We start from the raw sequence: 22,706 nt of genomic DNA, 5'->3' as shown, positions 1-22,706 counted from the left end.
AAGTACCAAAGAAGGAATTTCACAGGGTAAGAATCTCTGCAACACTTGCAAAGGAGGAAAGCCCAGTGCACATAATTTGTTTGTGTTTTGCCTTATTTTTTGCCGTATTGGGGGTGAACCGAAGCAGGCTGGGCAAACATTTTACAACTGAACTGCATCATTACTGCCTTATCCATTTGATTCTACTCTGTGATGAGAACCACATATCCAACTATACAAGAAACAGATACTTTTTTTCTGGGGTTTCCAAGTTTAATCTTATTTTTTTTAGTCTGACCAAATAGTAAACTGAAAACTCAGATCTTTTAAACATTTTCACAAAATTACAGCAGATGTTTTAATCTGTAATGTGTGGTCAAGTTAAAATTCAAAGCATTATTTATATTAATCTGAAAGGAAATTTAAAGATTTTATGAAGTAGGTCTCTGTGTTTTAAGTCTTCAATGTGTATTAGCATGTAAAGGTACAAGATCATGGCTCATTTATGATGTTGGAGAAACTGAGCTTCTGTATATGTCTTTTATTTTCATGTTTGTTTGCTTTTATTTATGTAGTGTACATCTGCTGCATCGTGTCCTGAAAATCTATACAGCTGGAGAGGGCTGTGTGCCATTGTGCTCTTATGTTGTAGTTTTGGAAAAAGCATGTGGGTGGTGTTGGATTGCATTGAGTAGAATTTTAATTAGACCTAGTGTATTCTCTTATTAAAAGATGGAGTACAACTCCTCTTTAGCATGCTGACTATGCTTTATTCTCACAGAGGGCCATCTTTTAATCTGCCCTTAATTTCTGATAATTTTTCTTTCAATCATTGCATTTTTCTAACTTGTTGAAAATGTTTGATAACTCTTCACCTTTATATACCCACACTAGAAGATATTGTTACATTCAAGACCACTTCTAGTCTCTTACAAATATCCTTTCCACTAAGATCATTCTCGGCTCTCTGAGCAGCTGCCCATGCCCCCTGGCTGCAGCAGATTCTTGCATTCCCATGTAATTGTGTTTGTCTCCTGTGCTTTCTGGATCTTTTCTCTAACTGGGATATGCTCTCCCCGTGACTTACTTCCCCCCAGATCATGGAGCAGATGTAATCCTCAGTGCCCTTGAACCTCCACACGAGTTTGCTTTTCTCCTCACTTCTCTCCTCCGTAGTACTTTAGCTGTGGTCAGTGGCTTTACTGAGATTCACAGGAAAACGGTGTTTCCTTGTACTCCTCAACCATCTTGTGAATTCCTTGATGGCCACACTCTGTGACATGAAGAGTCCTCTTCACCCCACTCTTTTTCCTTGTTGATTATCTCCCGACTCGATTGTAGTCTTATGTTTCCTTTCCTACCCCCAAAAATGAAAAATTCAGTGCTGCTATTATTTTTCCATTCCTCTTTAATATATTCTGCTCTCTTTTACTTACCCCGCTTGAGCAAACCACCCTTTTCCGGACCTTAATGTCCCCGTGTTGCCAGATGCCACAGTCACTTCTCCAGCCTTGTCTTTCTTCCCCTGCCGTCTGTGTTGCCCATAGTTGACTGTTGTGTGTTGAAGCCCAGAACTTTTTTCTAGTCTACTGAAACACTTACACGTTCCTTGAAAATTTTTGCCAGAACACTTATGGCTTGGCATCTGATACTGCTTGGCTGGAATTCTCCCCACAGACACTCTCCTGGCTCTCTCACCCTCCCTTCAGTCCTTCCCTCAAGGCCATCCTTTGCAGGATATCTACCAGTCACCCACCCTCGCCCCTCACTACCCGTCTGGCTTCCTCTCCCCAGGTTCTCAGTGGTATTCCCTGTTGCACTTCCATTGTTGATCACCTCATAACCCTCACCATCCTTTCTCTTCAGTACAACTAGGGGGGACCTGATAACCTGCCCCAACAGTCATTTTTTTATAACTTTCTTTTTATTTATTCTTGGTGTCTTTCACATCATACATCTTGATCTCATTCATGCCCCCGGCCCTTCGTATCCACACTCTGCTCTTGCAATCCTCCCCCACAATAAAATTTAAGAGAAAAAAAGAAGAAAGAATAAATCTTGTCATGGGAGCTGTAGTGTGACTCAGTGAGGAAACCCTGTTGTCCATGTGTCTTTACTTGCAAGTTCATTGCAAAGAGTCATTGGTCTGCTTCGACGCCTCTGGTTGCTTCTACACTATCGACGCTGGGTCCTGACTGGGACTCCTCTTGGATATCCTGTTGTTGTTCTGTGTCCTGGAGATCCTGCAGCTTTAGCAGGACTGACCCCTTCACGTGCTCCAGCAGATCATGCATGGGGTGGATGTTGAGGTGGGCTAACTCATAACCTTTCACTAAACCTCAAGTTCATGACTTGCCTGGGCAGGTTGGCCATTGAGCTTCAGGGATTGCCTATTTCCATCTCTTCAGCTCTCCAGGGCTGGGGTGAAAGGCACAAGCCGCTGTGCTTAGGTTGTTACCTCAGGTCTAGGGATCCGAACCCAGATCCTTATTCTTGAACACCAGGCACTTTACAAACTGAGCTGTCTACACAGACCCTTCAACATTTTTGGTTTTACAGCATGGATTTTTTTTAACAATTACTACACTTATGTTTTTGTTTGTTTGATTCAGTGTTTGAGGGACACCATAAGTGTGCTGTGGCACCTATGTGAAGGTCAGAGGACAGCTGGGGACTAGTTCTTTTCTTCCACCACATGGGTCCTGGGATTAACATCCCATCCCACCACATCATGAAAGTTATCCGGGAAGATGGCAGTATTGTAAATGATGACTATAAAAGTGAAGAGTGCAGATTAGTTACAACAAGCTCTCACAAAACGACTGACATTACTGAAATACAACATACACCCATATTCTATTGTGTATGTCCTTTTTCCACCCTTTATTTTCTGTAATTTAAGTCTTGAAGGTCTTGGGCTTACCTCATTTTCTCAGGTTAACCCACAGTTCAGTATTTATCCTTGAAACTGTAGATGCTTCCAAATGCTAGCGGATAAAAATTCTTTTCTTGCAACTATAAATGAATGGGTCATATTCTGCATCAGAAGTTCTCATAACTCCTTTCCTTATATGTGACAAAAGAAGGATAGCTATTCTATAAGGACATCACTATAGAAAGATATTATAAAATACACCTACATTCAGTTTATCTACAACTCAGAAGTGACCATTCTGCATTTGCAGCTTAACAATATAAAACATGAGTTCATCCTTGCTCTGCTGGAAGTGGTATTGTCTAGAAGTTCCTATCTGAACTGGTAAAGCCAAATGTCAAGCAACCTACTAAATCTCTCCATACTGTTTTTCTTATTGGGGTTAGTAATTAGACCTAGCCACGTGGAGTTGTTTGAAGGTTAAATGCATTTAGAAAGAGTGTGTTCTTTACTCTGCACTCTTCATTCTATATTTATTTATTAGTTCTCACCATGTACTAATTTATATTTGTTTGTGTAGTTAGGCTTGCCTTTGTCTTTATCTGAGTACAAGTAGATCTGCTTAGTGATGTATTTCCCTATTATTGTGTAACATGATTTGTTCTGGTAAAACATTTTTGATTGATGATTGAATCCACTATTGGGATCCTGCCATATATTCCTTCTGTGCTTGATACTAGCAATATGGTCATGAACAAAGCAGAATCTTTTCTTTAGCTACTGAGGGTAGTGATTGCAGACATAAATTTAAATGTCATGTCTTTGTCAATAGTTGTGAATATCCACATAAAGTGAATGCTTATCTATGATATGGTAGTGTATAACTTTTATAATGAGCTCAAAAAAGCAGAAAAGAAAGGAAGGGAGGAGGGAGAGAGAGGGAAGGAGGGAGGGAGGGAAAGAAGGGAGGAAGGAGGGAGGGAGGGAAGGAGGGATAAAATTCTAATACTCTTCCCCTTTAGAAAAGCCCACTAGCTTAAAAAAGGAAAGACATGGTAGTCAGAAAATTAAGACTATTTGAAAGAAATGTTTTGTGTCAGGAGTCCAATTTCACCTGGAGTGCCAGAGAAGGGATCCTAAAGGAAGCAGTATTTGAGGAGGATCTGAAGGGAGTTCGAGCTTCCAAGGACAAGGCTTGAAAATGGAATGAATGTTCCAAGACTAGTGTTTATAGTTAAAAGAAAGTGTGCTCAAAAAAGCTGTTAAAATGCCAGTGTTGCTGAGGAGACAGAGTCATAACACAACGTTGGAGAGCTCAGTGAGAACCCCAGAACAGGCTGCTTCACTCAAAGAAGCGTTTGCATCTTATTCCTAGATTCAAGATTCATGAGATACTCTTAAAGAATTTAAAAAGCAAGAGTGACCCAGCCAGTCACCTTTCTTGTTCTCTTTGGCTTATAGTTTCTTCCTGTTATTGCTACAGATAAATAAAAGATTTCAAATATCTTACGCAACAAATTATTGTATTAGACATAAAATTAGTATTAACAATAACTATGCAGTGAGATCTTGGAACAATAAAGTATACTCTAAAAAGGAAAAGTAAGGCATGATCAGATCAAAATTGAAAATGTTTCTCTTAGGTTTTTTACATCCTAAAATATAAAATCCAGGAATCAAACCAGTACACCAATACTTATATCCTGACTTTAACCTGGTTCTTTTGGTGTTACTTAACCAACTCCTAGCTGAGGAACTGTTGGCAGTTGAACTTAGTGGGTGAAAAAAAAAAGGAAACAAAGTTGGTTGGGTAAGGAAGATGGATGGATCTGAGAGGAATTGGGGGAGGGATGAATATGATCAAGACATGTATAGAATTCTCAGAGAAAAATTAAGTAAAAATTTAAAAAAATAAATAACAGACATGAATAAATATTGAATATAAAAATGCTAATAAATTTCATAAAAGGTTTAAAAAAATCCAGCAACTTAGGAGATGGCTCAGTGGATAAAATGCTTCCTGCATACACCTCAGGACCTGAATTCAGATCTCATGCACCCAAATAAAACCATTCCTATAATAAAAACTAGCACAGGCCCAGAGCAGAGTGGCAAAGCAAGAGAGTCCTGAAGCTTGCTGGTCAGCCAGTCTAGCCAAAATGTTGAGCTACAGGTCAGTGAGAGACCCTGTCTGAAAAAATAACGAGAAGAAAAGCAATATAAAAACCCCAAATCATCCTGTGGTTTACAACACATACACACAAATATAGAAATGTACACGTGCATACACACTTATGTGAAAAATACACATGCACACACCCAAATCCAATCTATGAATTTAGGAATGGCTTTTCTTTTTAATGGAGCCAGAGAGATAGCTCATGTGGTAAAGGTGCTTACTCCTAACCCTGATTGCCTGGGTTCAATCCCTGGGCCCCACATGGTAGCATAAGAATACACAGGCTCTTGCAAGCTGTCCACTGCCCTCCACATAGGCCCCATGGCCCTCCTGTGCTCACACCCACAAATTAAATATAGTTTTAGAAGCAGCTAATATCATGTCTCTTATTCTAAGCACCTTACATGTATTGTCCTAGTGTCTCTACAAAGTAAGTGCTGTTGAAATCATTTATGACATTAGTAGATGATGATAGAACTAGTCTAACTGAAAGCGACATTTTTATCTATGGTGTTTACTTTCTCTGGTGAGGGACTGACTCCGTAAGGTAACAGTGAGTAGGAGAGAATCAACAGAATCCTTGCATCAAGGGAAAACTACCCTGCAAGCGTTCTTAAGGTGAAAATCATGAAATGACATTAACTGGAATCTTTTCTGACTAGCTAATCGGTTCATTGTTCTGTGATGTCTAAGTACCTGTCTATCATATCAGTGTCTGTTATGCACAAGATGTATAACTATTTATAGAAACCGAGAATGACACATAGCCCTGTAAAAGTTTTTTTTTTCCTGCTTCCTCAAAGTGCACTTATGCTAATGCCTTTTCATTCAAGGCAGTGGAAAAATAACAAATTGGATGCACAGATGAAAAGGGGCTGTAGAAATTCAGAATAAGCAGATGGTTAACTACTTTACCAAAAAGAATATGTACACCTGAGCTTTGCCACATGAATGACCAGTACAGCTGAGACAAATGAGGAACCTCCTCACCTGTTTATAAGGGATTATGTGAGTAGATAAAAGAAGACAAATCTAAACCAGTAAGCATACATTTAAGGAGAGAAAAGTAAAGTCTAGAATGTAATGAGTGGTGTGTGAGAAGGCAGGGAAATGTTGTCATAAATGTGGGTCCTGGTTGTATAACTAAGAATTGCCTATTTTTTAATAGAATAGTTATTCACAACTTTGAGGGCAGAGAAGTGACAAAATGGTTGTAAACATGTTACTTCTAAAAGCATGTGCAAACAGAAATGAAGAAAGATTTCAAGGCTGGGGGTAGAACACTGGCAGTATTATAGGGGAAAGAGGAATAATGGGACAAGGAGGATCAAATGGGAGAGGAGAGAGCATTGAGAGAAAGGAATATGGGGAGGCATTACTGACACTAAAGACCTTTGAAAATGCCTCATAGAAACCTACTGGAGAAGCTCCCGAAAGTACATACATGTACATTTACATACTTACAAGGAGTTTAATGGTGGTGTTACCCTGTACCGGGACAGTCCCTCTCCCAGATACCATAGACCATTAAATTAAAAGACCACTTTCAGATGTGGGTTGCCTCTCTGAGTTATTAGGCAATGAGGCACCATAGACACACCCCGGACCAAAAAAAAGAAAAAGAAAAAAAGAACTTACATGCTATTGCCATTGATTTTGGTTACCTTCCAGACCTTGATAGTAAAATCCTCTTTTTTGAAGACAACATATACTTGAACCATAGGATATGAAAGCTATCAAGCTGATACTCACCTGGAGGGTCTATCCCTTGCTGACTAATTTTCATGGTTCTGGAAGGTTCTATGCAATGGTAATGGCAAAGAAAAGTCATCAAAAGTCTTATTCATCTGTGAACACTGGAAGCTGTGATAACAATTGTCCTGGTAAAATATGTCCACTGCTGTAATAGTGGCACAGATGTTATGGGACAAACCCAAAACATTCTGGCTGGATCAAAAGTCAACATCACAAGATGGAATTTATGCCTAGGATTGTTAACTGGGCCAAAATTCCATAGCTGGCTAGGTTGTGGGCCCTAGGGGACAACCTAGTGTTGTTTGTGTTTGCTTTTTTTTTGGGGGGGGGGCTGCCACCCAGCTCTTAAATCACATAGGGAGGCTTATTATCACTTATAAATTCCCGACCTTAGCTTGACATGTTTCTAGCCAGCTTTCCTTAACTTTAAATTATCTTGTCTATCTTTTGCATCTGGGCTTTTGTCTTTCTCTATTCCTGTATAATTTTCTTTGTTTCTTACTCCATGGCTTGCTGTGTAGCTGAGGGGCCCTGATGTCCTCCTCCTTCTCTGGATACTTCTTCCTCTTCTCCCAGATTTCTCCTTTTATATATTCTTTCTGTCTGCCAGCCCCACCTATCCTTTCTCCTGCCTTACCATTGGCTGTTCATCTCTTTATTAGACCATCAGGTGTTTTAGACAGGCACAATAACACAGCTTCACAGAGTTAAACAAATGCAACATAAACAAAAGTAACACACCTTAGGATAATATTCCCGAACAAGCTAATATTACTATTCTGCTAACTAGTAGCAATATGGTGCTCCCTATATTCTTACCTTTATATCCATAGATTAGGACATCTCTCAGCCCGCATCAGAGAAGATGCTTTTTGCAGTGGTAATTAATATGGAGGTCCACAACCGACAGCCTGCAGAGAATAAGAGATTAATAGACTCACACACTAGGGTGCTCAGCTCTAAATGAGATATCTGCATTAGGGACCTCCTCTCCCTAAGGCTCAGGAATCATTTCAGAAGAGAAAATGAAAACACTGTAAAAAGGCATGGGTAGTTGACTTCTGTAGTAAAGCCAGATTTGCTGGGCATCAGAGGATCATTGAACACATAAATCTGTGACTTGCATGCATAATACATCAAATTACTTTGCCAAATTACTTTACATGAATGAGTGAGGTGGGGGTCACAGAATCTCACTCCTAGCTCAAGAGTTTTTAGCAATTGATGGAAACTGGGGAGGCAGAGCCAGTTTTTGTAAGACCCCTGAGAGGCTACCCGTATTCCAGGAGATGGTCCTATATCCATACACATACACACAGCACTTAAGTGGACTTTATGGGTTTGCTAAAAACAGCACATAGAGCAGGGAGGAAAAGGCAATAGGGAGGGGGGTTAAAGAGGTAAAGGGAGGAATTAGGAAGAAATGGGGATGGATTTGACCTAAGGATCATACGCATGGAGGCAGCTATAAAATTCTCAAACAGTAATAAGAAAGAGACTGGAGAAAACCATTGGAATCACAATTATATAACATAGTAAATAGAACTGAGGCTGCTGTCTTGAAGTGTAGCTGAAGGGATCGAAGATCCATTGCAAAGGTAGAGGGATAGAATATAATAATCTAATTAATCATGAGTCTAATGTTCTGTCAAGGGTAAATGAGGCTTCATTTAATCACTTTTGATAACGTGTAGATACAGATTTTTTTTAATGCCTCTGATTTCTATATATATTTCTCTATATATTTCTGTATGCTTAGTTGTAGCCCAAATCAAGAGATGTGACAGTCTAGCATAGAATTACTGAAATTGAAAACTACTTCATGATACTTTGTTTAAAATATACTGTAGATCTGCAAGGCATAAATGGTAGTCAGACCCCAGTTGGCTGTTAGTGCTTGGGAGTTCTCTTTGGATAGCTGCTCAAGTATTGCCCCTGTTAGAACATGTTGCAATAAAATGTGCAGTGTAAAGTCGTGCCAATAAAAGTAGAATGTGTTTTGAGCACAGTGGAAATTTTTGAGGACCTATTCCTTGTTAAACTTGAGATTTTTAATAGTATCAATTTGAAGCATCTCTTACATAGTATTGTGTTCAGAATATTGTCTTCCACTGCTCTGTTTTCCAAGAATTCTCCAAAGCAGATCCCGAACATAATGTCACTTAGCAAATGTCACAGAAGTATTGCTTCATTTTTATCACATCTGGATTTTGTGCCATATGTATGAAAGATACTTTAAAATATTCCATGTTGAAATTTAAAACCATCCCTACTTTCAGTTGGAAAAAACTAAAAAGAGATTCACTTTTGTTTTGCAGTGATCGGCACGTTGGTAAAATTTATTCCAAATGTTCTTCCTTTCTGGATTATGTCAGAATGTCTCTAAAGAAGCTTGGATTAGATGAGTCCAAGGTCAGTGCATGATTACCATTTGTTTTCACAAAATACAAGAATTCTTGGTAGGCTAGTGGATTGAGGCAATACAACATCATTTGCTTTTTACTTTTCTCCCTCCTATAAAAACTCTATAAATTATATCAAAATTAAGCCTCTATTGCCTTTTTTGCAACTCACCTTTCCTGACAAAGGTATAGAAAGTTTATTATTGTGTATCACCAAAGCAACTCTTTCTTTTGGGTTTTTTTTTTTAAGTTAAAAGAATGTTTAATTTCACTAAATAAAATGGAGTTAAAAAGCAGAACATTGAACAATGTAAATGGAAATTAGAATTAAACAAAGAAGAAATGATTAATTTTAAAATCATTTACTTGCAATTTTATGACTAATTATAACTTGAAATATTAAATATAGAATGCCTCTAAGTGTGAGCATTCTGTTAAGTTGGAACATCACAGTAGCTATGAGCTAACAGTGTTGATAATGTTTTGAAAGTAAATAGTAACCTAGTTGACTCAGAAAAAAACTCAATATAATTCAAATTATACATTATCTAAAAAGTTAAATTGAACTACTGTTACTCTGGCATATTAAATTGATTGTAAATTAGAAAATAACAGTATGTCTCTCAGTCTCTTTTCTGGTTGTTGTGATAAAATGCCCTAACAGAAGCTTTAGGTAAAAAGGTTAATTTTTAGCTCACAACTCCAGGTTACATACTTCCATAATAGGAAAATCATAATTTTGCTTGAAATCGGAAGTAGGAGCTTGAAGAAGTTGGTCATATCATATCCATGATCAAGGACAGAGAGCAACAAATACATCAGCTCAGTTTCTCCACTGTTATGTAGTTCAGCATCCCCGGCCTATGGACTGGTGCTACCCACAGTGAATGCATCTTTCTACCCCAGTTTTTTAATATAGTCAATATAATCCCAGAGACATGCCCAAGGATCCTTGTGCTGTAGATAGTCCTACACTGAGACTCTTCCTACATGAGTCTAGATTATGCCATTGATAACTAAAACTAACCATCACAATATGAAACTATTGTTTTGAAAGAGGAAACTTACACAGACATATTGTACCTAAGTTAAAATGTATGATTGTCTACCATACCATTGTCATTTTGGTCTTGATTATTTATTTCTTAAAGCAACTAGACTAGAGTCATTTTGTTGCTGCATCCCCTATCAAATGGTTATGAAATCTGTACAACTCAGGAATAAATAAATGCGAAGATACATGTAAAACTCACCCCACATTTTTATGTAACTGCTGACTGCATGACACTACTACTTAACTGCTTATGTCTACTGGTGTATTATTAGTAAATAACATAATTGATAGAATTCTCATAAATATTTTTACTTAATAAAATGAAGCTACTTTTGTGTGAATGATTGAACATGTTCACTATGACTTACTTAAACTGAAACAGAAAAACATCCAGAAGAATTCATGTTTACCCTCCTTTCAGACTTTGTCTTCTCAAGTTGATTATTATTAATAGTAACCACAGTAAAAGTTCTTTCCTACATCTGTTAATGTTTCATTATTAGAATATTAATTGTGGTTAACATTTACTAAACACTGGCTTGTGATTGATGCTATGCTGAGGATATCACAGCGCCTCGTTTACTCTTCACAAGACATTTGCAGCAGATAGCCAAAATCATAAGGCGAACCACCGATTCCCTCAGACTGGAGGGAGACAGGAGACTACATATAGGAGCAAACTCCAAATACAAGTTTGGTAGGAACCACGGTGAGAAATTCTGGCAGCTTATCAGAGGCTCAGTGTGGACCATTGTGAGGAGGAAACACTAGAGGTGTCCAGACAGTTTTAAGGGGTTGCCACACTTTTGTGAGGTTTGCCTCTGACTGTAACGTAGTTCTGATGAACATTAGAGAAAAGTTCCCTCATTCTTGCGGCAAGGGAAATGAAAGAGTAACCATTTTAAAGTAAGTCAGGGCGTTCTGTTCTTATTGAGACTGGCTTCTAGAGAGACCGTGGTTAATCAGAACACAACTGCTAGAGTTTTGTCCACACCTAACTGAAGAGGGGAAAGAGAGTATCCAACATTAGCCAATTCTGTCAATCCTGCCCCACCCAAGAGGGCGTGAAAATACCAAGAAGTGCTGGTGAAGTTCATAGTCAAGAAACAGGTTCAGCCGGGCAGTGGTGGTGCACGCCTTTAATCCCAGCACTTGGGAGGCAGAGCCAGGTGGATCTCTGTGAGTTCGAGGCCAGCCTGGTCTCCAAAGCGAGTTCCAGGAAAGGTGCAAAGCTACACGGAGAAACCCTGTCTCAAAAAAAAAAAAAAAAGGAAGAAGAAGAAACAGGTTCATTGACAGACTGAGATCCAAGCATAAGAGTACAAAACACTTTTTACCACCATGCTATTAATGACATAATCAGAACAGTACTTTTTATTCAGCAATCACTTTTGAATGCCAAAAATTTATAAGGCATACTAAAGATAATAAACACAGTTTGAGGAGATGGAACTTATCACAACCACATTGAGCGATAAAAAGGACAGTGGAAATGTTAATCTGCAATTGCAAATAGAGTAATATGCCAAAGGTTTGAATTAATAATCTGGACGGCAGACAGGAGCAGATAGATGGTGGAAGCGGAGAGATTTTGGACAGTCTAAGATAAAATTTTAAGAAGATTTTAGAAGTAGTTCAAAATTCTATACCCAAGCAGAAAGATTATGAAAGCCAGAGGTGGTGGATGCCTCCAAGGAAACAGAGTCTTGCAGCCACAACAGGACTGATGCACGTATGAACTCACACAGACTGTAACAGCACCTACAAGACCTGCACAGGTTCAATCTAGAAAAATCCCAGGCCAGGCGGTGGTGGATCTTTGTGAGTTCGAGGCCAGCCTGGTCTACAGAGCTAGATCCAGGAAAGGCGCAAAGCTACACAGAGAAACCCTGTCTCAAATAATTAAATAAATAAATAAATAAATAAATAGATAAATAAATAAATAAATAAATAAGGTTGCTAATGATGGCCCATTGATTTTCTATTATAATCACTTGATCGATTTTGTTTTTTTTTTTTTAACTGTAAAGCATTTTTGTTGTTTTGTTTTTTGTGGGGCTTTTGTTTTGTCTTTCATTTTTTGCTTTTTTGTTTTGTTTTGTTTTGTTTTTTCCTAGACAGGGTTTCTCTGTATAATAGTGCTAGCTGTCCTGGAACTCACTTTGTACACCAGGCTGGCTTTGAACTCACTGAGATCCTCCTGCTTCTACCGCCCAAGTGCTGGGATTAAAGGTGTGCCACCTGGCTCCTGTAAAGTGATTTGAGGAAAACAGAAGTGTACAAACAAAAGTGTATGCTGGAATACATTAGAAAAAGGAGAAGAGGACCAACAAATATCTTAGGGAATAAAATAATGGTGTCCTGGGGAAAAGAAGCAGATTGATAAGAGGGATTTGATGGTGGGGTGTTGTCAGGATGTTAAAGAAGAGATTTAAAAATAGTGTCTTTTAGGCCAGGGTGTGTGGAAGCAGGGAAAGTGATGAAACCAGAATCATTCCTGATATTATACCAGTGTCTCACTTTACCTGCCACCATGAAATAGAAGTATTAAAATTAAAAATTTCACCACAACACAATAGATATTTGTGTATAACTTTATTTCAAAAAAATTCACATGAAATTCTAAATGCTGTATAAAACTTTAATTTCTAAACATACCAAAAGACTGAAAAGGAGTTTGATTAAATTCTTAATTGTTTATTAATGATATTCCTGTGGAATTGAATGGGTGGTGAATGTATTGATGTGCACTTAACAGTTTAGGCAAGTGAACTACCTAGATAATATCTTAAACTCTGCTTAAGTTCAAGTCACTAGAAATTATATTGAACATGAAAGGAAACTAAAAACTCCCAGACACCTCTTCCCGAAGGAAAGCAAGGCTGCATACGCTGGATTCCCATTGGCTCTCACACAGTGTGGGGAGTTTCTCCAGCAGTCTGTTTTCAGTTGTGAATGTCAACAGTGGACTTTGCTCTGAAAGCCTTTTTCAAACTCAGCACCAGTGGGATTTGGATCATAATATGTATCCAGAGACTGCTCTATGCACTCAGCCGTATCTCTGGACTCTGTCCACTAGATGTCAGCAGTAGTCCGATGATTAAAATTTTGGGCCATTGCCAAAATTGACCCCAGTTAAGAACCATTGATTTTGAGCATTTTTTTCCTTTATGATTTCATCTGCAGTCACCTAACAGTCTCATTATGTGACTATGTTTTAAACTACCATTTCCATCAATGAGTATGGGAAAGGAAACGGTACTATGCAGTAGTTAGAATATACTGTTTTTATGGTTGAAGACTTCTTATTCAAAATGATCCCTATTTTGATCTTTCATTTTGAATAGTTGTAATCACCTTGGAGTAATGTTCATTGACCCCCCTTCATAAAGTGTAGACTATTGTAAGAACATATTTACCATTCTTCAGGAAAGCTAAGCTTGCATATGTACCTCTTTAGACTGTGTTTGACTTTTGTTTTCTTTGTGAGGTATCATGCCTTTTTCCTATTATCATTCTCTTGATACACACTACTATGTCCTTTGGTTTTCTGTGTGAGTCTTTACCATTAAGCTGTGCCTTTTAAAGCAAATAACTGGATCTTCTGGTTTGATCCAGGAAACTAGTCTACATGTTTTAATTGGAGTATTGAGACAGTTTACATCTATCAAGGTTACTAATAAGGTATTTGCTGAGTCCTGTTACTGCGTTTCTAGTTGGTTGTGATACTGTTTTGTTTTTCTTCCTCCTTCCACACTTTCATCTTAGAGGTGTGTTGGTTACTGAATTGGAAATGTTCGATTCTATTCTACCTCTCATTAGATAAAAAACGTGTGTGTGTGTGTGTGTGTTTATATGCATTGCACTTAGGTGTCTGTGGAGGCCAGAAAAAGATGTTGGATACCCTGGATCTAAGTTACAGGCAGTTGAGTTACCCAGCATAGGTGCTGGGAGCTAAAATCCAGTTCTTTGCAAGAACGGTGAGTGTATTTAACCGCCAAGTCGCTCTAGCCCTGTAATTCTCATGTCTTAATATGTTCCTCATGAGCTATATTCTTCCATGTGCTCTTGTGTTGTGACTTTCTTCCTCCTGTGTGTGTGTGTGTGTGTGTGTGTAATTTATTTAAGTATCTTCTGTGATGCTCGTTTAGTGCTGGTGAATTACTTTCATTTGTGCTTATCTTGGAAAATATTTTCTGTCAATTTCAAGCAATAGTTGCTAGATAAAATGTAATCCATTTCGACAGTTATTTGCTTTCATGACCGGAAATATATCATTCCATGTGTTTCTGGTTTTTAAGCTTGTTTAAGTCTTATTTATTATTAGTGTATGGGTGTACATGATGGGGAGGGTACATTCCTTGTTGCACATGTGGAGAGCATTGAACAGCTTTGTAGAGTCGGGTCTCTCCTTCCACATTTATGTGGGTTCCAGGGATTAACTCAGGTCACCAGTCAACACCTTTACCCACTGAGCTGCTTCACCTGGTTTCTGGTAAGAGGTAGAATATTATTCTGAAGTGTTTGACATAGCAAGTAATGAGATTTTCCTCTCTACTCTTTCTTTTTTCCTAGCCTTAACATTTTAAAAATGATACGTCTCAGAGAGGTTTTTTCTGGCCATGTCTACTTGGGGTTCTAAATTGCTCTTGTACTTATCCATCCATCCCTATCTTTCCCTACATTTGGAAATTCTCCTGTTATAATTACATTAAGTCAACAGGTTTTCTATTTCCCTCAGTTGCTCAGCTAATTCTATATTGGTCAGTGTATCACAGCAGCTTTGGTATCACTGTCTAGTGATGAGAAGTAAGTCAGTTACCAAGTCATCTGATCGGGTGTAAACAACCCTGTAACTGTCATGAACTCATCTGCTCTTCCCTCTAGTTGCATTATGGCCCACCCTTGCTACTCTGTAGACCTTTTTATAGATCATAAACAAACAAACAAATAAAACAGAATAAACAGATTAAAAGAAATATGAATCTCCCTTAAAAAAATAATTTATGTAGGTATTTGTTGCTGTTGCGGTAATGAAACACCATGGCCAAGTATAGAAAGAAATGTTCATTTGGCTTATGGCTCCAGATTCTTCTTTGCAGGAAATTGTGGCTGCAAAAGGCATGGTGGCAGGAACAGTTGAGAGCTCATTTCTTGAATCTCAAGCAGGAAGTCCAGACAGCAAACTGGGAATGGTGTGTGACTTTGAGATCTCAAAGCCTATCCCCGTGATAAGCTTCCTCCACCAAGGCTGCAGCTGCTAAGCCTACTAGACAGTTCCATGAATTAAGGACAAAGCGTTCAAACATCTGAGTCCATGGGGGACATTCTTACTAAAACTACCACCATATTCTGTACTCAGAGACAGGCAATAACTGTCAACCAATTAGATGTGGACAGTACATGGTAACTTTCCTTTAAAGAATAAGATTTGGAAACTGGGGCCAAAAGAGAAACTCTCCAGTCAGGAAATCTGTCAAACAGTCAAGGTCAGCATCAGTAGTTGACAAGTTATGAGAAGAGTGTGGCCCCTGAATATGAGGGTATGTAAACTGTACTGTATTCCTATATTGTTCCTCTTACAAGACATAACCCTTTTTGATTTTGGGGGGAAAAAATCTAAAACATACTAGAACATTCTGTAAAATATATGACCATTATTTCTCAAAACTGTTGAGGTCATCAAAAACAAGTAGGAGAAAGTGTCAAAGCTAATACAGGTAAATGTTATGTGACGACTTGTATTTGATTCTGAAACTGAAATAGTACATTATGTAAAAGCCAAGAAAATCCGAGTATAGTATGGGCTTTAATTAATTAATAATGCTTCAACATTAGTTCATTAACTAAAACAAATACACCACTGTGTAAGATGGAGAGATAGGAGGTGGGGAGAATCTGGGAGGAGTTGAGGGTAGGGGAAAAGCATGATCAGAGTAAATTGTCTGAATTTTTTTCAAAGATAAAATGCTTTGTGGAAATTACCTATACTGTTATCAAAACCCTACTGAACCATAATTATTTAAAAAAAAAAATTAGAACTGGAGAGCTGACTCAGTGCTTAGGAGCACTTGTTGATCTTGTGGAGGACCAGGACTTGGTTCGAAGTATGTACATAGGGTGGCTTCAGTTCCATGGGATCAGTCACCCTCTTGTGGCCTCTGAACACCTGCACACACACAGAGTGTGCGTACATAGACTCAGGCCAACATGCATGCATATAGAATGAAAATCAATCAATCAAAACATTTTTTTAAAAGCATAAGAAAATATTTATAAATTTCTGCTCATGCAAATACTGTGCTGAATTATTTTATCATGTTAAATATTAATGATGATAAAATAATGAATATGATTTTTTTTTAGGTGAAGGTTGAGATTGTAGCTAAGCGATCTTAATTTATTTATTTTGGAGGTCTTGATGTATTTTATTTTAAATACTTACTAAAGGCAGAGGAGGCCTGGGTACATGAATTATAACATTCAAGGTTCAGGCACAAGTGGATAGAACAACCCAAAACTTCCAGGGCCACAGACCTAGTTACCAATTTCCATGCAAGACTCTAAAGCCCTTCTAATTTTACTTTTCCTAGATTCTCACTCAGCTACCTCTGTCTAGGCCTTCATTTTCCACTTCCATTAGATGTACTTTTAAATTTGTTTTCTTTCATTGAAAATAGATTCCTTCCTCATACAGTATATCCTGGTTATAGTTTCCCTCCCTCTACTCCTCCCAGTTCCTCCCCACTTTTCCTCCCCTCCAGATCCACTCCCTTTCCATCTCTCATTAAAGAACAGGTATAGAGATAACAACCAAACATGACAAAATGAAATATAATAAGATAAAACAAAAACAATTGTATCTTAATTGCAGTTAAGTGGATTTCTAAAGGCAAGATCTAGGTCATTGAGGAGGAAGTATTCTAATTTAAAACAGCTAACTCCATAGCCCATATTTTGTCATACTTACATAACATATTAACAGGCTTTGTTCACACGAAGAATGTTTGTTGGGCATGTTTCCAAAGCTGGCAGTTATCAAGCAAACAGGTTGCAAAGGAGTCAAGAAGAAATTCATGCTTGCCAACAGATAAATTCATTTCTAAAACAGACCAGGTATTAAGGTTTGAAATAAAGGCAGAAGAAATTCAAGAAGTTATGTTAGTGAACAGTTAACAAATGCTTCCCTCCAAACCTTCACTCTTGAAATTCTTCCAGAGAGGATGACTGTAGTCAGGCGCACAAAACCCACTGGGCAGTAACACATATACTACCTGATATATAAACCTTGTTAAGAGCTAGACTAGTTCAATAAGTTAAAAGGAGGGTAGGAGATTGAATAAAGTGCCTGAGATGATCATCTGTTCATTGTCTCCACTCCACTTTTTCTTTAGAGCTGACCATTTCTTTGACCGTAACCAATAACTGTCATAGACAACTCAACTCGAGGTAGGGGCTGTTTCTAGAATGTGGGGATTGGACAGCAGGAAACAATAGAATTGTTTTCAGTACTTTGGTCTGCCATTCAGTGTACATTCAGTGTTTAGTAGTAACAAGGACAAGAACAGCACAGGTCACTTTTCAAGTCATTTTCTAATACATCAACAACCATTACTTCCCCTTTTTTCTGTAAATAATGTACTCATACTCATACTGTACTGAATCCTCACACTTGGGAGGCACATTGTAGGCCATGTACAAGTCTACATTCAGCAGCTGAGTGATTAGTGTGTCACTTGTTTGCATTTCTCAGCTTTTTAATGTCAGTTTTATTATCAGAGTAACAATATAAGTCATACATAATTGATGAAGGTGCATATAATCAATAAAATGAATGCAAAGAAAATTGTTTTTATAAGATGAATGTGTTTGTGAAGGGCTACTTAAAAGGGGGAGGGGGTCACCAGATGAAACTGCTGTCAAAATATGTATCAGAACCAGGCACAGTGGTGTACCCTAGAATCCCAGCACTTGGGAGGCCCAGGAAGGAGGGCTACAAAACTAAGACCGGACTGGGCTACACATCAAGACATTATCTCATGAAACAAAAATCAGCCAACCAAATAAATATAATACATGTGTGATAGTTTTAATGAGAACAGCCCCCCATATACTCATATATGAATACTTAATCCCCAGTTGGTGAAACTGTTTGTGAAGGACTGGAGGAGGTGTGTCACTGACGGTTGGGCTTTGAGGTTTCAAAAACCCATGCTGTTTCCAGTTAGCTTTCTGGCTCTTCCACGTGGCTGTTTCATAATGTGAGCTCTCAGCTACTGCTCCAGAGCAATGCCTGCCTGCCTGTTGCCATGTTCCCCACTGTGATAGCCATGGACTCGCCCTCTGAAATTGTGAGCCTCCAATAAACCCTTTCTTCTAAAAGATGTCTTGATTATTGTATCTTATGACCGCAATAGAAAAGTAACTAAGACAACATGCCAAAGCAAGGGAAAGAGAATAAAGAGTGAAAAAAGATGTTTTTCTAATTCTTCTATTGCACCAAATTTGTAATTTTTTTTAGGGGGGGGACCACATTTATTAGTAAGGCAACCACAGGCTGTACATACACACATGCTAAAAAGTGGACTGTCTTTTAAAACTAAAGAGGTAATCTTTTTCCAAGCACCATAATAATTTCTATAATATTTACAAAATAAAAGGCCCACATTAAGACATTGAAGAGTAAAGTATGTAATAGATGAGTTTCAGAATTTTAAAAGTACAAAAGTGTATAATGGTGATCAGAGGCGACAGAAGACCTCCTCTCACAAGTGTGTGTCAGAATCAGAGCCATAACATATGTTCTGAGATCAGCAGGGGAAGGACAGCATGAATTCATATTCTCTGGCATGTTGATTTCTAGAAGTATGGGTTTTGTGTGTGACTCTGTATTCTCCACATTGCTTTTTCTTGGTGCCTATTGAGAAGAACCAGTGACTGTGTTGTTGTTGATGATGCTCAGGAGACATAATGTTGGAGAACTGTGTTCTGTTGCTTTGTGGGGGCCTGTGACCCGGGGCATGTCTCTTCCCCTGCCTGTATCATTCCATCCTAGTCATTGTACTTTACAATACACCATATTTAAGATTTAAAATGCCCTTTAACATTGACCAAAGAAGTATGTTTGTTTCTTTCTCTGTTTGCTTACTTGAGATATTCTGGAGAGAAAAGATGGGAAAACTGTGTTTATTCTCTTATTAAAAAAATAAGACTGTTGCTTTGTTTCAGCCAAGGCTAGGCACTAGAGATTATGCATTACAAGTATGTCTGATACAAAAAGACAATATAAAGAAGACAAGTTACACCTTCAGATGGTGAAATTATTATTTTGCAAATATAGCAATAAGTGAAATATTTTACTACTATGTACTGAATTTGAAAAAAATATAAGGCAGTGTTATTTATGAAATGGTGAATAACATCAGTTCACAAGATTTGCATGACAGAATTTTGTTATATTCACTTGCTTAAAGACAGTTCTTCAGACATTAAAGTTACCTTAAATTGATACGATATTTATTTGACTTTAGGTTATATTATAGGGACTTTTTAAATTATTTAACTGTTACATTGATACGTTTATTGTTACTGTTTTTATTTCAAAGGTCTCTGAAGAAATTATAATGGATTACTATAAGAAATATAAACCTAGAATGAATGAGCTGGAGGCATTTAATATGGTAAGTCATGCACACATACACACACACACACATATGTATTATACTGAATATGTTGCTAGACTAGAACAGTACTCTCTTAAATATTATGGGCCAATCAATCTGTGTTGTTGCTGTTGTTTGTGTATGTGAGAAAGACACACACACACACACACACACACACACCACACACACACAAAGAGAAGGCAAACTACTCTTTGGGATGATTTCCTATTTCAGAACTATATTAGGTGTTAGGAGTGTCATAAAAAGAGCCCATGGTAGATTTCTCTTAAAGTGCGTCATAAATGCACAGAGCAATGCTTCAGAGTCCTTTGAACGCATGTTGCTATCCAGAGCAGTTATTTCACAAGCTTTCCTTTTAATGAATCGCATTCTCAGGGCTCCTTTAAAAGCTTTCCATCAGACGATTGCTTCTTGGGTTCCACCTCGTGTCTCTTAGAGGGCATTCTTTTCCTATTACGAGTAAAAAAAAAAATCTTTTGATCTGGAGGATTCATTTTCGGAAGATGTACACTAGGTATCGGGTATCTGACACATGCGTCGTTTTGTAGATACACTTTCTCAAACTTAAATGCTGAAGCAAATAATCTATTAAAATACCCCACCTCTGTTTCCTTGCAGTTGAAAGTCGTTCTGGCTCCTTGCATAGAAACACTGATTCTTCTTGATCGACTGTGTTACCTAAAGGAACAGGTAAGTTATGTTGTTTTTCAGTGCATAACAAATATCATTATTAGGTGAAATAAAATAGGTAAAATTACAGAGCTGGGATAAAGTTGTTTCACACAAATTAGTAAGATAATAATTCTCATACTCTTATTTTTCATATACAGTCTATTTCTTGCTCAGTATATAAACATATGTACAGCAGATGTCTTCAAAAAAATTTCCGTAATAAACTTGAAATTTTATCAGCTTGTGGGCTAAGTAATATTCATAGACAGTGAATAGACATAACCATGTATGATTTTAGAGCCAAAATTAATTATGGCCAGTCGTCAAAGATCCTGTGCACACATTTCACTTTGTTAGACCTGATCTTTTAGTGTGCTTTGGATATACATGTCCTGTGATGTAGGAATGTCTTTCTAATCAGTGAGGGGTAGTTCTTCTCTCCCACAACCTTACTGCTTCGTCTGTGATGTGTGGTCTGCTGAGCTGTGGTCACTAAATTATTTTGAACTGTTTAGTCCCCTTCACAGAGTCAACTTGTCCACTATGAATCTTTTATTTTTAACAACTTTATTTGGTCATCTAGTGCTTTTTCTTTTCAAAAGGTTTCTTTAAACAAATGAATTTTAAAATTTTTCTTTATTTTAATTAGTAGTTTTAAAGATTAAGGCAATTCTTAAGAATTTAAATAATATACTTTCCTTAGCCATGATTTAATTCCAAATCCCTACAAAGCCTTGATCCTCAAGTTGGGAAGTGATATAACAACTAACTATTTGAATAAATACTCATTTCCCTTCACAAAAAAAAATTCAGTTGACCCAGATAAACAATTAAATAAAATAGCATGCAACAAAATGAATAGGTACAAATGAAATTATACAAGCATATGAGTATTCATTTTGAATACTGAAATGTCTTATGAAAGTAGTCATATTTGTTAAAAATCTAAGATATATAATATAAAAAAGAAAAGTAAGAGGAATATACTCTCACCCTTCAGACTTCACTATTTTATAACAGTGCCACACATGGTTGTATATTGTGCATGTACATGTGTGTGCATATTATTTTTACTTTAAAACTATAATAAAATTTAAAGTATTTAGTATGTTTTTTTTTTTTTTTTTTTTTTTTGACCTGAGGATCGAACCCAGAGCCTTGCACTTGCTAGGCAAACGCTCTACCACTGTGCTAAATCCCCAACCCTGTAATTTTTATTTATAGATCATTTTCTCCCTCTCTGAACAAGGTGAACAATGTTTCATCATAAAATTGCATGTTTAAAATACAGTATTTGTTAATCGGCTTTGTTCAGCTTTTCTCTGTTGCAACAAAGTATACGTTGGCAGTCAATCTCTACAGATGTATGTTATGTTTCCACATAACTTCTTGAAAACAAAATTGTAGTTTTCATTCAATAGAAAATTATAGCCTTTGGTTTCTACTAACATTTTCTATTACAATTTGTAGTCCATTTGGTCTATGCAGCTGACTCATCTTTATTTGCTCAAAAGTGGGAGTACATGTAAATTCTTTTCCATTTTCAGGAAGATGTAGTGTGGTCCGCTCTTGTGAAGTTGTTTGACCCTGTCCAGTCTCCCAGGTGCTATGCTCTCATTGCCCTGAAGAAGCAGCAGTGACCGCAACAGAAGTCAGATTGTTTGGGAACTTACCTCGAAGATTACTTTTCTAAACATTTATATTTTAAATAATTGCTATATCTTAAGTCATAAAATAATGGCTAACAACGTAAGATCATAATCAGTTTTTCCATTCTCAAAGCATACATTAATAAAATAAGAACTTATGAAAATATTATGGCCAACATTCCTGAGTGTGTCAATAGCAGATTGTAATCTGATTTTAATTCTTGTTCAATATTTGGGACCCTTAGCATTACCACAAATCACATTTTGACCTTTATTTGCTTAAAAGGAAATGGTAAGTCCAAATGTTGATGTTGCTAAATGCTCGTTATTCTATATATTTTTCAGAATATTTTGGAATAGTTTCCACATTGCCATAATGGGTAGATATACATTTAAAAAAAAAATTCACAAGCATGTCAGTTATAAAATATGCCTAATATAGAGCATATTTTATACTG

The 22,706-nt window shown here is 37.4% G+C and overlaps 1 protein-coding gene across 2 annotated transcripts in view; it reads left to right on the top strand.

Moving 5' to 3' along the window:
* The window catches only part of Mettl25 (methyltransferase like 25), a 78,584-nt gene extending 56,101 nt beyond the window's left edge, over positions 1 to 22,483 (top strand). The window contains exons 9-12 of one of the 2 annotated variants that reach the window (XM_036170141.1): positions 9,107 to 9,200; positions 19,850 to 19,924; positions 20,546 to 20,617; positions 22,147 to 22,483. In XM_036170141.1, coding sequence (XP_036026034.1) covers positions 9,107 to 9,200; positions 19,850 to 19,924; positions 20,546 to 20,617; positions 22,147 to 22,239 — 334 coding nt within the window. In that variant the 3' untranslated portion in view covers positions 22,240 to 22,483. Of the gene's footprint in view, positions 1 to 9,106; positions 9,201 to 19,849; positions 19,925 to 20,545; positions 20,618 to 22,146 lie in introns of those variants that run through there. The other variant, XM_036170140.1, reaches the window with a different exon arrangement.
* Positions 22,484 to 22,706: the final 223 nt, after the last annotated feature.

This window comes from Onychomys torridus, chromosome 20 (assembly GCF_903995425.1).
Source record: "Onychomys torridus chromosome 20, mOncTor1.1, whole genome shotgun sequence".
Taxonomy (NCBI): domain Eukaryota; kingdom Metazoa; phylum Chordata; class Mammalia; order Rodentia; family Cricetidae; genus Onychomys; species Onychomys torridus.
The sequence above is the reverse complement of the archived record's forward strand: the minus strand, read 5'-3'. Positions and strand labels throughout refer to the sequence as shown.